This window comes from Gobio gobio (assembly GCF_949357685.1).
Source record: "Gobio gobio genome assembly, chromosome: 19".
In the NCBI taxonomy this organism is placed as follows: Eukaryota; Metazoa; Chordata; class Actinopteri; order Cypriniformes; family Gobionidae; genus Gobio; species Gobio gobio.
Window position 1 is genome coordinate 12,986,403 of NC_137112.1, and position 13,593 is coordinate 12,999,995.

The following is a 13,593-nucleotide window of genomic DNA, read 5'->3' on the forward strand; positions in this document are numbered from 1 at the left end:
CATGCCCCAAACTCTCCACCTGTTACAGTAGCCACGCCCCAAACTCTCCACCTGCTACAGTAGCCACGCCCCAAACTCTCAGCCTGCTACAGTAGCCACGCCCCAAACTCTCCACCTGCTACAGTAGCCACGCCCCAAACTCTCCACCTGCTACAGTAGCCACGCCCCCAAACTCTCCACCTGCTACAGTAGCCATGTCCCAAACTCTCCACTTGCTACAGTAGCCACACCCCAAACTCTCCACCTGGTACAGTAGCCACACCCCAAACTCTCAGCCTGCTACATTAGCCACACCCCAAACTCTCCGCCTGCTACAGTAGCCACACCCCAAACTCTCCACCTGCTATAGTAGCCACACCCCAAACTCTCCACCTGCTACAGTAGCCATGTCCCAAACTCTCCACCTGGTACAGTAGCCACACCCCAAACTCTCAGCCTGCTACATTAGCCACACCCCAAACTCTCCGCCTGCTACAGTAGCCACGCCCCAAACTCTCCACCTGCTACAGTAGCCATGTCCCAAACTCTCCGCCTGGTACAGTAGCCACACCCCAAACTCTCAGCCTGCTACATTAGCCACACCCCAAACTCTCCACCTGCTACAGTAGCCACGCCCCAAACTCTCCACCTGCTACAGTAGCCACGCCCCCAAACTCTCCACCTGCTACAGTAGCCATGTCCCAAACTCTCCACCTGCTACAGTAGCCACACCCCAAACTCTCCACCTGGTACAGTAGCCACACCCCAAACTCTCAGCCTGCTACATTAGCCACACCCCAAACTCTCCGCCTGCTACAGTAGCCACACCCCAAACTCTCAGCCTGCTACAGTAGCCACACCCCAAACTCTCCACCTGCTACAGTAGCCACACCCCAAACTCTCCACCTGTTACAGTAGCCACACCCCAAACTCTCCACCTGCTACAGTAGCCATGTCCCAAACTCTCCACCTGGTACAGTAGCCACACCCCAAACTCTCAGCCTGCTACATTAGCCACACCCCAAACTCTCCGCCTGCTACAGTAGCCTCATCCCAAACTCTCAGCCTGCTACACTAGCCACGCCCCAAACTCTCCACCTGCTACAGTAGCCACGCCCCCAAACTCTCCACCTGCTACAGTAGCCATGTCCCAAACTCTCCACCTGCTACAGTAGCCACACCCCAAACTCTCAGCCTGCTACATTAGCCACACCCCAAACTCTCCACCTGCTACAGTAGCCACACCCCAAACTCTCAGCCTGCTACATTAGCCACACCCCAAACTCTCCACCTGCTACAGTAGCCACACCCCAAACTCTCCACCTGCTACAGTAGCCATGTCCCAAACTCTCCACCTGCTACATTAGCCACACCCCAAACTCTCAGCCTGCTACATTAGCCACACCCCAAACTCTCCACCTGGTACAGTAGCCACACCCCAAACTCTCAGCCTGCTACATTAGCCACACCCCAAACTCTCCGCCTGCTACAGTAGCCTCATCCCAAACTCTCAGCCTGCTACAGTAGCCACGCCCCAAACTCTCAGCCTGCTACAGTAGCCACGCCCCAAACTCTCAGCCTGCTACAGTAGCCACGCCCCAGATTCCCCACCTGCTACAGTAGCCACGCCGCAAACTCTCAGCCTGCTACAGTAGCCACGCCCCACACCCCAAACTCCCACTATTGGTTGAGCTGGTGTCTGTTATGCTAAATATTTACACTTTTGGAGCAGATAAACTCATGAATAGCATACTAATAGTTCTCAGTAAACAATAAACTGGGTTAAGAGAATGTATTTTTTTTTTAAAAAAATTAATCTTCTATCGCCTGTAAAATGTTGTGTTCTCTTTCCATTGTAGTCACGAATCACCCATGTCAGACAGACAACGGCGGCTGCAGTAACTTGTGTCTGCTGTCTCCGGGTGGTGGTTATAAATGTGCCTGTCCAAATAACTTCTACCTGGCTGCTGATGGGAAACAGTGCATGTCTAATTGCACCGCCAGCCAGGTGAGGGCATGACACTTAACCCAGATCATGAGATTCGCTAAACCCAGTCTAAGACAGAATAACAAATACCATTTCTCAGAAACATGGACCTCAGTACCAAATGTACCTAAACATCTCTCCTCAGTTTGTCTGCAAGAATGACAAGTGCATCCCGTTCTGGTGGAAGTGTGACACTGAGGACGACTGTGGCGACCGATCCGACGAGCCTGCCGACTGCCGTGAGTGATGTGGATTTTAGGAGATACATTTGCACAGCCAAACCCATGATAACAGATGTGTAATAATTATTTCTTTCAACAGCTGAGTTTAAATGCAGACCGGGTCAGTTCCAGTGTGGCACTGGTATCTGTACTAACCCAGCGTACATCTGTGATGGAGACAATGACTGCCAGGATAACTCTGATGAGGCCAACTGCGGTATGTTTATGTACATTTTTTAAGTATCTTTTTTGTGAATATTTTTATTTTGGCAAATTTTCACTTTTACTTCACTACATCCAAAAGCAAATATCAAATGTCAACAAGTCGACAACTCATTCATCACTGATTCAATGATTCGGTCAGAGTGAGTCTACAGTTTGCAATTCAAAAGAACCTGATGAATCAGTTCACAAATCATGCTGATTAATTTGTCACAGACTGATCTGGTTGCCGCTGTCCTTGAGTCAACAACTCACTGATTCAATGATTCGGTCAGAGCGAGTCCACAGTTTACAATTCAAAAGAACCTGATGAATCAGTTCGCAAATCACGCTGATTAACTTGTCACGGACTGATCTGGTTGCTGCTGTCCTTGAGTCAACAACTCACTGATTCAATGATTCGGCCAGAGCGAGTCTACAGTTTACAATTCAAAAGAACCTGATGAATCAGTTCGCAAATCGCACTGAACAATTAATTTGTCAATCGGACTGATTCAATTGCCGCTGTTCTTGAGTCAACAACTCACTGATTCAATGATTCGTTCAGAGTGAGTCTACAGTATACAATTCAAATGAACCTGATGAATCAGTTTTTGCAAATCGCACTGAACAATTAATTTATCAATCAGACTGATTCAATTGCCGCCGCTGTTCTTGATTCAACAGCTCATTGATTCAATGATTCAGTCAGAGTGAGTATAGAGTTTACAATTCAAATGAATTTGATGAATCAGTTCGCAAATAGCGCTAAACAATTAATTTGTCAATCGAACTGATCCAGTTGGTGCTGTTCTTGATTCAACAACTCACTGATTCAATGATTCGGTCAGAGCGAGTCTACAGTATACAATTCAAATGAACCTGATGAATCAGTTTGCAAATCGCACTGAACAATTAATTTGTCAATCGGACTGATTCAGTTGCCGCTGTTCTTGATTCAACAGGTCACTGATTCAATTATTCAGTCAGAGTGAGTATAGAGTTTACGATTCAAATGAACCTGATGAATCAGTTCGCAAATCGCGCTTAACCATTAATTTGTCAATCGGACTGATCCAGTTGTCGCTGTTCTCGATTGAACAACTCACTGATTCAATGATATACAAATTTGTGACAAACAATATTAATACATATAATTGTGCTAGAGTGAATTTGACAAAAGAGATGATTATTCAGATTATTGGATTAGTGGAAGTATTCATTGCAAACAAGAGTCTGTTATCATATTGCTTTTGCTGCTGTTTTATAAAGGCTTGACTTTGCCTAAGAACATTATCTGTGGTAAGGTTACTGTAAGGCATTGCCACTCGAGACTTATTGCTTTCATTGGTATTGAGTTCACTTTTCACAGCTTTAGGCTGAACATATGACTGTACCTGTAGGTCAATAACCATGTCGATGTTATAAGTATGTGTTATTTGTGTTTTGCAGATATCCACGTGTGTTTGCCCAGTCAGTTTAAATGCACCAATCCCAGTCGCTGTATTCCAGGAATATTCCGTTGTAACGGCCAGGACAACTGTGGAGAAGGAGAGGATGAGAAAGACTGCCGTGAGTTTCTTTAAGAAAATGATAAAAATACTGCAGCTAAAAGAACAATAGGCATATAAAGTCTTTTGTGCTTTAATAATCGCATAAGGCCATGTCGTGATTTTTATTTTAATGTGATTCATTGTATAGCCACACATTATCAGGGTTGAGGTAAGGGATGAGACAAAGACTCAATCACAGGAGAAATGGGCTTTTTATTAATAATAAAATAAAACAAAAAGTACCCCGAGGGTGAAACAAGACTTGGACTTGAACTAGACACAAGGAGCAGGGAAACATGAAGCACATACGATGGGTAAAAAACGACAACGATCCAGCATAGAACTGCAAGCAGTGTTGCCAACTCTCGTGAGTCAAATAAGCAACCGCAGCTTCAAAAACAAGTCCAAAACAAGCCCTATATTATTTATTATCATCAATATAATTTATGATCAATTATTTTTTATCAATAAATGAGCCTGCAACATATTAAACTGAAACCTCTCGGAGTTTGAAAAGTAAAAACAGATGTGATTTGCACACACTGCAAACCGTGAAAAAGATAAGCCCTGCATCTCAATGTGCATATACTCTCTGCCCTAAATAGTATTGAAAATGACTGTCACATACTATTTAGGCATTGTTTGTAAAAATATATACGTCTATTTACGTCTACTAACTATCATTTTGTGCATTTATAACGTCACATGCCTAAACGTTGAAAGCTGTTTTTCTTCAATGAGGGGGAGAAGGAGGCGGGATGTATGAGGACGAATTACTACAGCACTTGTATCGTTGCACTGATTGGCTATTAGCTGTGAGAAGACAGTGTCAGTCAATGTATTGGATAAAACAGCGACCATAAATGTAAAGAAACAAAGCAACCACATTCTTTAAAATAAGCCCAAAAAAACGCAACTTGTGATTTTTTTTTTTTACATGACTTGCCAATAAAAAGAAGCCCAAAGTCGTATGTTATACGCGGACTTGACAACTATGACTGCAAACACAAGGAGAATAAACAGGGAAACAAACAAGGGAGGACAGGTGGGGCAAATGAACCAATAATCAGATAACAAGATGGGCAGGGTTAGACAATGGACAGGAGAGTACATGGCACAAGGAAACACATGACAAGCCATGTGCTCACACCAAACATGACAAACAAGCACATGGCCAGCAAAGTCAAATTACAAGCCCTGTACTCAAATTTACACAGAGACAAGACAAATACAGGAGTGTCAGGGCTCTGTCACAAAAACAAGAATAAACTAGTGACAGAACCCTGACACACACATACACACACACACACACACACACACACACTCACACACACATACATCACAGACACCACTGGAAGATGAATATCTGAGGCATTTCTAAAATGTTCTCTATCAAATATTAGAAGAATAATATTCAGCTGATGTTTTCACAACATTTATGATTTAGAATGTATGTGAATTTGATGTTATAAAGTACTGTTGAAACTTTAGGGTCAGTATGATTTTGTATTATTATTATTTATTAAAAGAAATGAATACTTTTATTCAGCATTAAATTGGTCAAAAGTGACAGTGAAGTCATTTATGTTACAAAATATTTCTATATTTAAATGCTGTTCTTTTGAGCTTTCTATTCATGGAAGAATCCAGAAAATAAAACTGTATCACGGTTTCCACACAAATATGAAGCAGCACAACTGCTTTCAACGTTGATGATTTCTGAAGGATCATGTGACACTGAAAAGTAATGATGCTGAACAGTTTTTCAGTGTATTTTAGTTGGTTTGGTCATGGCTTCACCATGCACAGGTGAGAGAATGTGAAGTATAACATGTTTATTTGTGTGTAGCGGAGGTGACGTGCGCACCGAACCAGTTCCAGTGTACCATAACCAAGCGCTGTATCCCGCGTGTGTGGGTGTGCGACCGTGATAACGACTGCGTCGATGGATCCGACGAACCCGCCAACTGCAGTAAGGGGACTCTCATCATATACAGTATCCATTTTTCCCATTATACTTTTCCAAGACTATTGATAGACAGAAGCAGGCATGTTTATAATCACAAAATAGCATCAGTCGGTCAGTATTATATCAATATTAGCGTCACCTCTTTCTGTTATTTCTCTGTAGCTCAGATGACGTGTGGTGTGGATGAATTCCGCTGTAAAGACTCCGGCCGATGCATCCCAGCGCGCTGGAAATGTGACGGAGAGGACGACTGCGGCGACTCCTCAGATGAGCCCAAAGAGGAGTGCGGTGCGTCTATAAGACTAGCAAATGTCATTAAACCGTAGTAGTTTTATTCATTAAAAATTCAGTGTATTAGTAAGATGTATAGTTGTTTTGGTCAAATTTAAAATATAACAAGTTTTAAAGGGATAGTTCACCCAAAAATGAAAATGAAACCCCATGATTTGGTGTATATGGCTTTATAATGGGAGTAAACGGGAGCCTAAAATTTGAAGCCCAAAAAAGTGCATCCATCCATTATAAAAGTAATCCACACAGACTGCCTTCCGTATTCAACTTATAAAAAACGCATAACTGGCACGACGATGACGTCGGACGTAGCGCAAGCGTTTTTAAATGCGAAAGGCATTACGCTGGCTTGCGGTGGCAGCGAAGGAGCAGTGCGTATGGAGAGCGGGAGCAGCGGCTTGTGTATTGCAAATACAGACGAATATTGTCCATTGTGTCACCTTTCCCGGTGTTCTCCCCCGACCCCTGTCTGTCTCGTGCTTTGATTTATGAGGGGCAGCATATCTGCTGCAAATGCGACCGTGTCCCCCTCTGTCCAAAACACATATGCATATAATATGCTGTATATAGGCCTAGGCATAGATATGTATATATATCTAGTATGTATATAGGCATGGGCGTCAGTTTGGTTTGAAATGTGCTGGGGACAGAGACGCATTCAGAAGTGCATTTTCAGAAGTGCTGGGTACATTTTTTTTTTCTCTTTCGCGCAGGTCATGTTTTGAAAGACTATGTCCTGCAGCTTACTAATGTAAATAAATAAAAATGTCAGATGAGAGTCATATTGCGGGTCTTATAGCCTATCTTACTCATGCCGACGAAAGCGCCCCGCGAATTCTTTAATATTTTTCATTTTTGCAATTTTTTTTACCACTTCATTATCAGAGTCCCACTGGAGCCCGTGTTTTTTTTATCCTCCCTATTAGTGCTGGGCGGTATACCGGTTCATACCGAATACCGGTATTTATTTATTTTATGATATGAATTTTGATGATACCGCAATACCGGTATATGCCGCTTAAACAACGTTCGGAACGCGGCGCAGCGGGGGACGCATTTCATTGATGCACTGTAGTAAGAGCAGTCAGAGCACAGTTGAGATCGCATTACAGCACAGCCTATGGCTGTATCCTATACTCATGTTATCACTTTATTTGAAGGAGTGAATGAAAACGTGCGTGAAGTTGTGTGTACATCGGCTGTACACTCGTTATTGCGGTGCAATGGGATAGAATGAGTGCACTCAATAACGTCCACTAGGGTTTTGGACACCACTACAAAGCGCTGTGCCCTCCAAATAATGCTATATTTGAGGTTATGGGAGCGGTGTCGGATTCAGCCCTTGATTATAGTTGAGAATTCAAACTACACGCGGCGCGCGAGAGAGAGCGGTTTCTGCACGGAGCGCTGCGATGAGTTTAACAACGCTCACCACATGGATCATAACACTGATATAGACCGGAGCGAGCACGTTTACATTTTTTTATGGACATATTTTTTAATAAACTCTAGTGCTCTAGACATGAACCAGAAGCGTGTATGCGCGCATATTTCATCACGTCTTATTAAAATGAAATGTGCACTGATTACACTGATACCGTATGTCTGATCACCAACGCGCTGACACGATGGATTATTCAAAAGACAATGATGTAAGTTAATAAATAAACTGAGAATTCAAAGAAGAATGAGCCAAAAAGTAACTGCTTTATTCTTTCTGTGTTAAACTGATGTGTGTCATTCGTTCAGAGAGTGCTCTTAAATGTATTGCTAATATCCGCGTTTCTCCTCGTTTTGGCAGTTTGTTGTTATATAGGGTTCTATTTTTAAAATGCTTAAGGTGCCCAACTCAACTTTTAATATTCAGGTGTCTGTAAGTATGATTCTGAGCGTGTTGCAGGTCTGTGTTTTATTGGTTGTTGTCTCCACAGCATCATTTTGTAAACCTGTAGACCTATTAACTCTAGTGTGGAATTTTTCTACAATATTCACTCGTCATGACAGTAAAACAGGGTATTCTAGTCAATCTCCTTCAGTATTTCCTCTTTAATCAGTAGAAAATGTGATTAACACCTTGTCATACATAGGGGAAAAAATACCGTCATATACCGTGAAACCGATATAATTTAGAAAAATACCGTGATATAAATTTTTAGTCATACCGCCCAGCACTACTCCCTATTACACATTAGTTACAGCCATTAAAATAGTTCAGTTTTGTTTTTAATGTCAAAGTAGATATATTTCGTTTTGTTTCTTTATTAAGTTAATTTAGAAAAATGTTTAAAGCATTTAATGTTTGTTAATCTAAAGTTTTTGCTTTTTAAAGTGACGACCAAGCGGCCAGCGGCCAGTGAGTTAACCCAACACTTTAGCCTCTGAAATCAACACTTGACTTGACTTGCTTATTAAATCCATAAAAAACACTTAAAGCATCGTTTAAACGTTTAGCCTATTATCACCACCATCACAGTAAAAAGGCATTTTTGACAAGATGAGGCAGGCAGATCGCAACGGCGCGCGCAAACAAAACGGGCTACACAATCGAAACAAATAATTAAAAATAAAAAACATGCTGGTTGTCGTACCTTAGGCTACACCTCTCCGCGAAATGAATATATATCCGATCTTCAATTCCCGTGCTATATGCACATTTAACGGAGTTCATGTCAACGAAATCAACCGATATGAGTATTTTATTCATCAGCTCTTTTCAACATCAAAGACCGCATTATGAGAACGAGCGACCTAAACACTGGTAAGAGCCTTTAGTCTCATTAATTTTAATTAAGATGATTGTGCTTTTGAGCATCTAAAACTTAGCTTATTTTCAGTTTCACTTGTGGCAGTTTGCGTGTTGGCTTGCTTTACTCATTTGCGGCGATGCGTGTTGCATAGCGCCGTCCTATAGCCTAAAAAAGCCCGAAGCCCGGCCCGCGTCTGAGGTAGGCTATGACTGGAAAATTGGCCCGAAGCCCGGCCCTAGGGCGTAAAAAAGTCGGGTCCCGTCGGGCTCGGGCAGAAATGTAGGGCTCTTCTTTGAGTAAGGCTGAAAGCGTCTTTCTTTTTAATACATTTCTTGAATGTCTCAATTACAGTAGGCCTAGCCTATAGATAATTATGATATTTGTGGCTGCACCGGGGTCCGTCATTAGGCTACGCTAAATCATGAGCGGTCCATGGCACCTGCTACCCATGGCTGTTAAGAACTGTATAGGCTACATCAATCCATTACAACAATTTCGTGTTATGGGCACTGCCACTGATACAGGCAGCGGAAGAGCCTATTTTACGGAGCTTGCTTCTGCTTTTCAAACGTTTTTACAACAAAAGATGTCGTTAAAACGACATAAGATCTCGTTATTATGAGAAAAGATGTAGGCTAGTTAAAACGACATAAGATATCGTTATTACGACACAATTGAGTGGAAAAAATAATATGTGTGTGTCAGCAATGCTTCACCGCAAAATTGAACTCGAGGTTTAAAAAAAAAAAAAAAAGTGGTGGGTACAAAAGGACTCATGACGAAATCTGGTGGGTACGCGTCCCCCCCGTCCCCCCCGAAATCGACGCCTATGTATATAGGTAGTTTACATGATTAAAGTAACCTTAAAGTTAAGATAAGCTTCTAGTTTTAATAATTTAAAGGGGCATTTGAAGTTTGGGCAAAAACTTCTGGCAGTGTTGTGTCTTGGTGTATTTTATTTAATTTTTTTCTCAGCGCCGGATGTCATATGGTGATTGTAAAACACACGGAACACTTCACTACATGATTTCATGGTGAATTTTTTATTTTTCATTTTAATCAGGTCAATTTTGATCAGAACAATGCACTGTGGGTTTAATTCAGCGTGAGCAACGATCCGAAAGGCACTGCTGCTTCTGCTCTGCTCCTGCTCCTCCGATTGTGTTCATCTGAAAGAAGAATGTCATACACCTCGGACAGGGGTGTCCAAAATTAATTGAGTTTTTGCTTGAAACAAACTAAATTATTTGCCAATGGGTTAGAAAAATAATCTTGTTTCTGTTTGGGACAGAGACAAGATTCCAAACAGATATATTTGCCGTTAGCAGATATATTTGCTTGTTTTAACCAAAAACTCTCTTCAATTTCATTTTATTTTCCAGAAAATAAGAAAAAATATCTAATGCCATTTAACTTATCTAGTAAATGCATCTTGATTTAAGAATACTAGAAACAAGACAAAAATACTAAATGAGAGATTCGCAGTTCGTACCGGAGACCTCTGCGCTGAACTCGAACACTTCTCACGGGCTGTTTAGTGGGCGGGCGCTGGATCGAGACACTCAGCAGGTAAACACGTTTTATTCAGAGTCAGAGCTCATGAGTTGCGCACATAGACAGTAAAAGAAATGTTGCGCAGAGCACAAGTGCCGCTGTTTCCCTGGCCTAAAAGTACTGCCACCTTGCGTTGACATCGTGAAACTGCACGATTTGTAAATTATCCGTGGCGGGCCACATATAATATATTTTAATAGACAAGCTGCGGGCCGTTTGAAATTCATCCCCGGGCCGCATTTGGCCAGCGGGCCGGACTTTGGACACCCCTGACCTAGGATGACTTCAGGATGAGTAAATCATGGGGTAATTTTCAATTTTGGGTGAACTAACCTTTTAAATATGATTAAAACTCATAGTAGTTTTCTTAGTTGAATTCAAAATTGAATTTAAAATTATTTTGGGCAAATTTAAAATTAAGCATTTTAAAAGTTTGGAATGTGATTAAAACAATATTTTTTGTTAATTAAATATTTTTTGGTTGATTAAAACTCAGTTTTATTTGTCAAATTCAGTTTATAATTTGTGTTTGAAGTTATTGTGGTCAATTTTAACATTTTAAAAAATTTTAGTTTTAAATGTGATTAAAACTCATAGTTTTATTAGTTAAATTCAGTTTATAATTTATTTTTTAATTATTTTTGTCAAATTTAAAATAGTAAAAACTAATTTTTGAATGTAATAAAAAAATAGTTTTATGCATTAACAATTATTTTGGTCAAATCTAATTTTTTGTCATTGTACATTTAAAGTGACTCACATTTAGTTAATATTAGACCATTTTTTACAGCATTCATTTTGTGATTATATATGCAGATGAGAGGACGTGTGAGCCGTATCAGTTCCGCTGTAAAAACAATCGCTGTGTTCCCGGCCGCTGGCAGTGTGACTATGACAATGATTGCGGGGACAACTCGGACGAGGACAAGTGTGGTAGGTTTCCACCGGCCACTGATGCGTGTGAACGTCAGGCACACGCCCAGAGACACGCTTCATGTTACATGACAGCAGGAACAGAACGCACCTCTCGGTTCTCCCTCAAATTCACACTGGTCGTTGTCATTCTCATTTATTTGTTCATGAGCACATTGTTAATGAACAAGGGGGCTTTTTTTTTTTCGTGCATGTTTCCGTTTCGTCCAGTCATTCACGTGTCTACATCTTGTGTTTATTCTTCATTTCACACTGCCACATTGATGTGGGTTAGAGGTAGGTTTCCATTTTCAAATGTCCTTCAGTCCTGGAACGTCTCCTTCAGTGGCTGATCGCTGGTGACAGGGAGGCTTGCATGTTCCTTTGTGTTTTACTAAATGTTAATATGCATGAAAAACCAAAGCTATCTATCGTTTTGGACTGTGATGTCCATGTGTTTGAAACTAAGTCAATGACAATACATTACTGAGCCTTTTCCAGTCTTAGCAGTGAGCCACTCTCAAACCCATTCCTGCAGTTTTTGAGCAGTTATGATTTGAATTTAATGTTTTGTTCCCCGCTGCTCCCAAACACCCAAACCTCCATCTGTCCCTGTGTCTCCGGTCATATCACCTACAATCCCCTGCTTCTACAGCCGAGTTGATGTGAAAATCCGCCATGTCCAGGCCATATTTGTAATGGCAATGAAGCACATTTCCCACCCTAAACTTCTCATTGTAATTTTTCCAGACCTTTAAGTTTGTTTGTAGTTACTAATAGTGGCGATCCTCATTCTCAGATTATTATTACTGTGATTTACTGATACATTTTAACTTAAAGGGGCCATGAACTGCATTGTTTTATTGTTTTATGATGCGTCCTGTGGTGCACTTCTAGTATGATTTTTATGCTCTCCCTGCTCTTATCCATGCTAGGCTGCATGAATGCACAGGGAGTTCTTGCCCAGAACAGAACCATACCGCCAATGCAAATGATGTGCTAACTTTCAATCATCTTTGATGAGAGTGGTCCTGATGGAAATGTGCTTTATTGTTATTAAATTATTGGAAAATAATTTTACCCCGACAACAGGCTTCATTTACTTAAATATCATTTATTATTTCTTTCGTTTGATTATGTAGTGAAATGTGACCTGGACATGTTTCATGTGATTCACCCTACTGTATACTAAAATATAACCAGATATGATAGAATAATGCTGTCCTTTTGTGTGGTGTGTGTGTGTCAGTGCCCAGGCAGTGCTCTGAGAGTGAGTTCTCCTGCACCAGCGGCCGCTGTATTGCTGGCAGATGGAAGTGTGATGGAGATCATGACTGCGCTGACGGATCTGATGAGGTACTTCAAAAACCATTCAGTGCAGGAAAACTTTCGTAAATGATGACCCTCATGAATAGCAAACACTCATTGCAGGATGTATTGTGTGTGTTTTGCAGCACGGCTGTGATGTGAAGTGTGATAATGACCAGTTTCAGTGTAAGAACGGTCACTGTATCCCGTTCCGCTGGAGGTGTGACGCTGATGCCGACTGCATGGATGGCAGTGACGAGGAGAACTGCGACACTGGAGGTTAAACACACACATGCAAAAACATGTTCAAGACCTTAAACTGAAACTCCCTCAATATTATGTTGCTTCCAACCTTTTGAAGAATCTTCTCACAGCTCTTTTCCATGTAATGACAATTTATTGTACCCATGTTTGTCAAGGTCCATCAAATAAGTCCATACAATTTGTGCACTATATTACATCTCCTAAAGCTTTGTGTAAGGAACAGAGCAAAAGGCTATTATTTGCTCAAATTCCTTGTATTTAGTCCACATTCTTGTACAGAATCAGTTGCCTGAACTGGTTCAAAAAAGTTCAACTTGAAATGTGCTGCGCAAGTTGTATGGAATACGTTTATCATTTTTTTTGGAAAGAGCAGCAAAACTTTATACAGATTTGAAAAGTTGTGAGAGCAAGTAAATAATGACAGAATTGTTCTTTATGGATGAACTGTTCCTTTAAACAACAGCATTACCCATAAATCAGTGCCTGCAGTATTAATTAGATGGATCAGACTGTCTGGAGAGAGTTTTAGTATTCAAGGAGGCTTTTCTGAAGATGCTCTGCCAAGCGTTTTATACACACACACACACACACACACACTTGATAATTG

The 13,593-nt window shown here is 41.2% G+C and overlaps 1 protein-coding gene across 4 annotated transcripts in view; it reads left to right on the top strand.

Moving 5' to 3' along the window:
- The window catches only part of lrp1aa (low density lipoprotein receptor-related protein 1Aa), a 307,973-nt gene that overhangs the window by 255,188 nt on the left and 39,192 nt on the right, over positions 1-13,593 (top strand). For all 4 annotated transcript variants that reach the window (XM_079844459.1, XM_079844460.1, XM_079844461.1 and 1 more), the window contains exons 62-70: positions 1,839-1,987; positions 2,112-2,205; positions 2,288-2,404; positions 3,841-3,960; positions 5,791-5,913; positions 6,073-6,198; positions 11,319-11,435; positions 12,664-12,770; positions 12,869-13,001. In XM_079844459.1, coding sequence (XP_079700585.1) covers positions 1,839-1,987; positions 2,112-2,205; positions 2,288-2,404; positions 3,841-3,960; positions 5,791-5,913; positions 6,073-6,198; positions 11,319-11,435; positions 12,664-12,770; positions 12,869-13,001 — 1,086 coding nt within the window. The remainder of the gene's footprint in view (positions 1-1,838; positions 1,988-2,111; positions 2,206-2,287; positions 2,405-3,840; positions 3,961-5,790; positions 5,914-6,072; positions 6,199-11,318; positions 11,436-12,663; positions 12,771-12,868; positions 13,002-13,593) is intronic.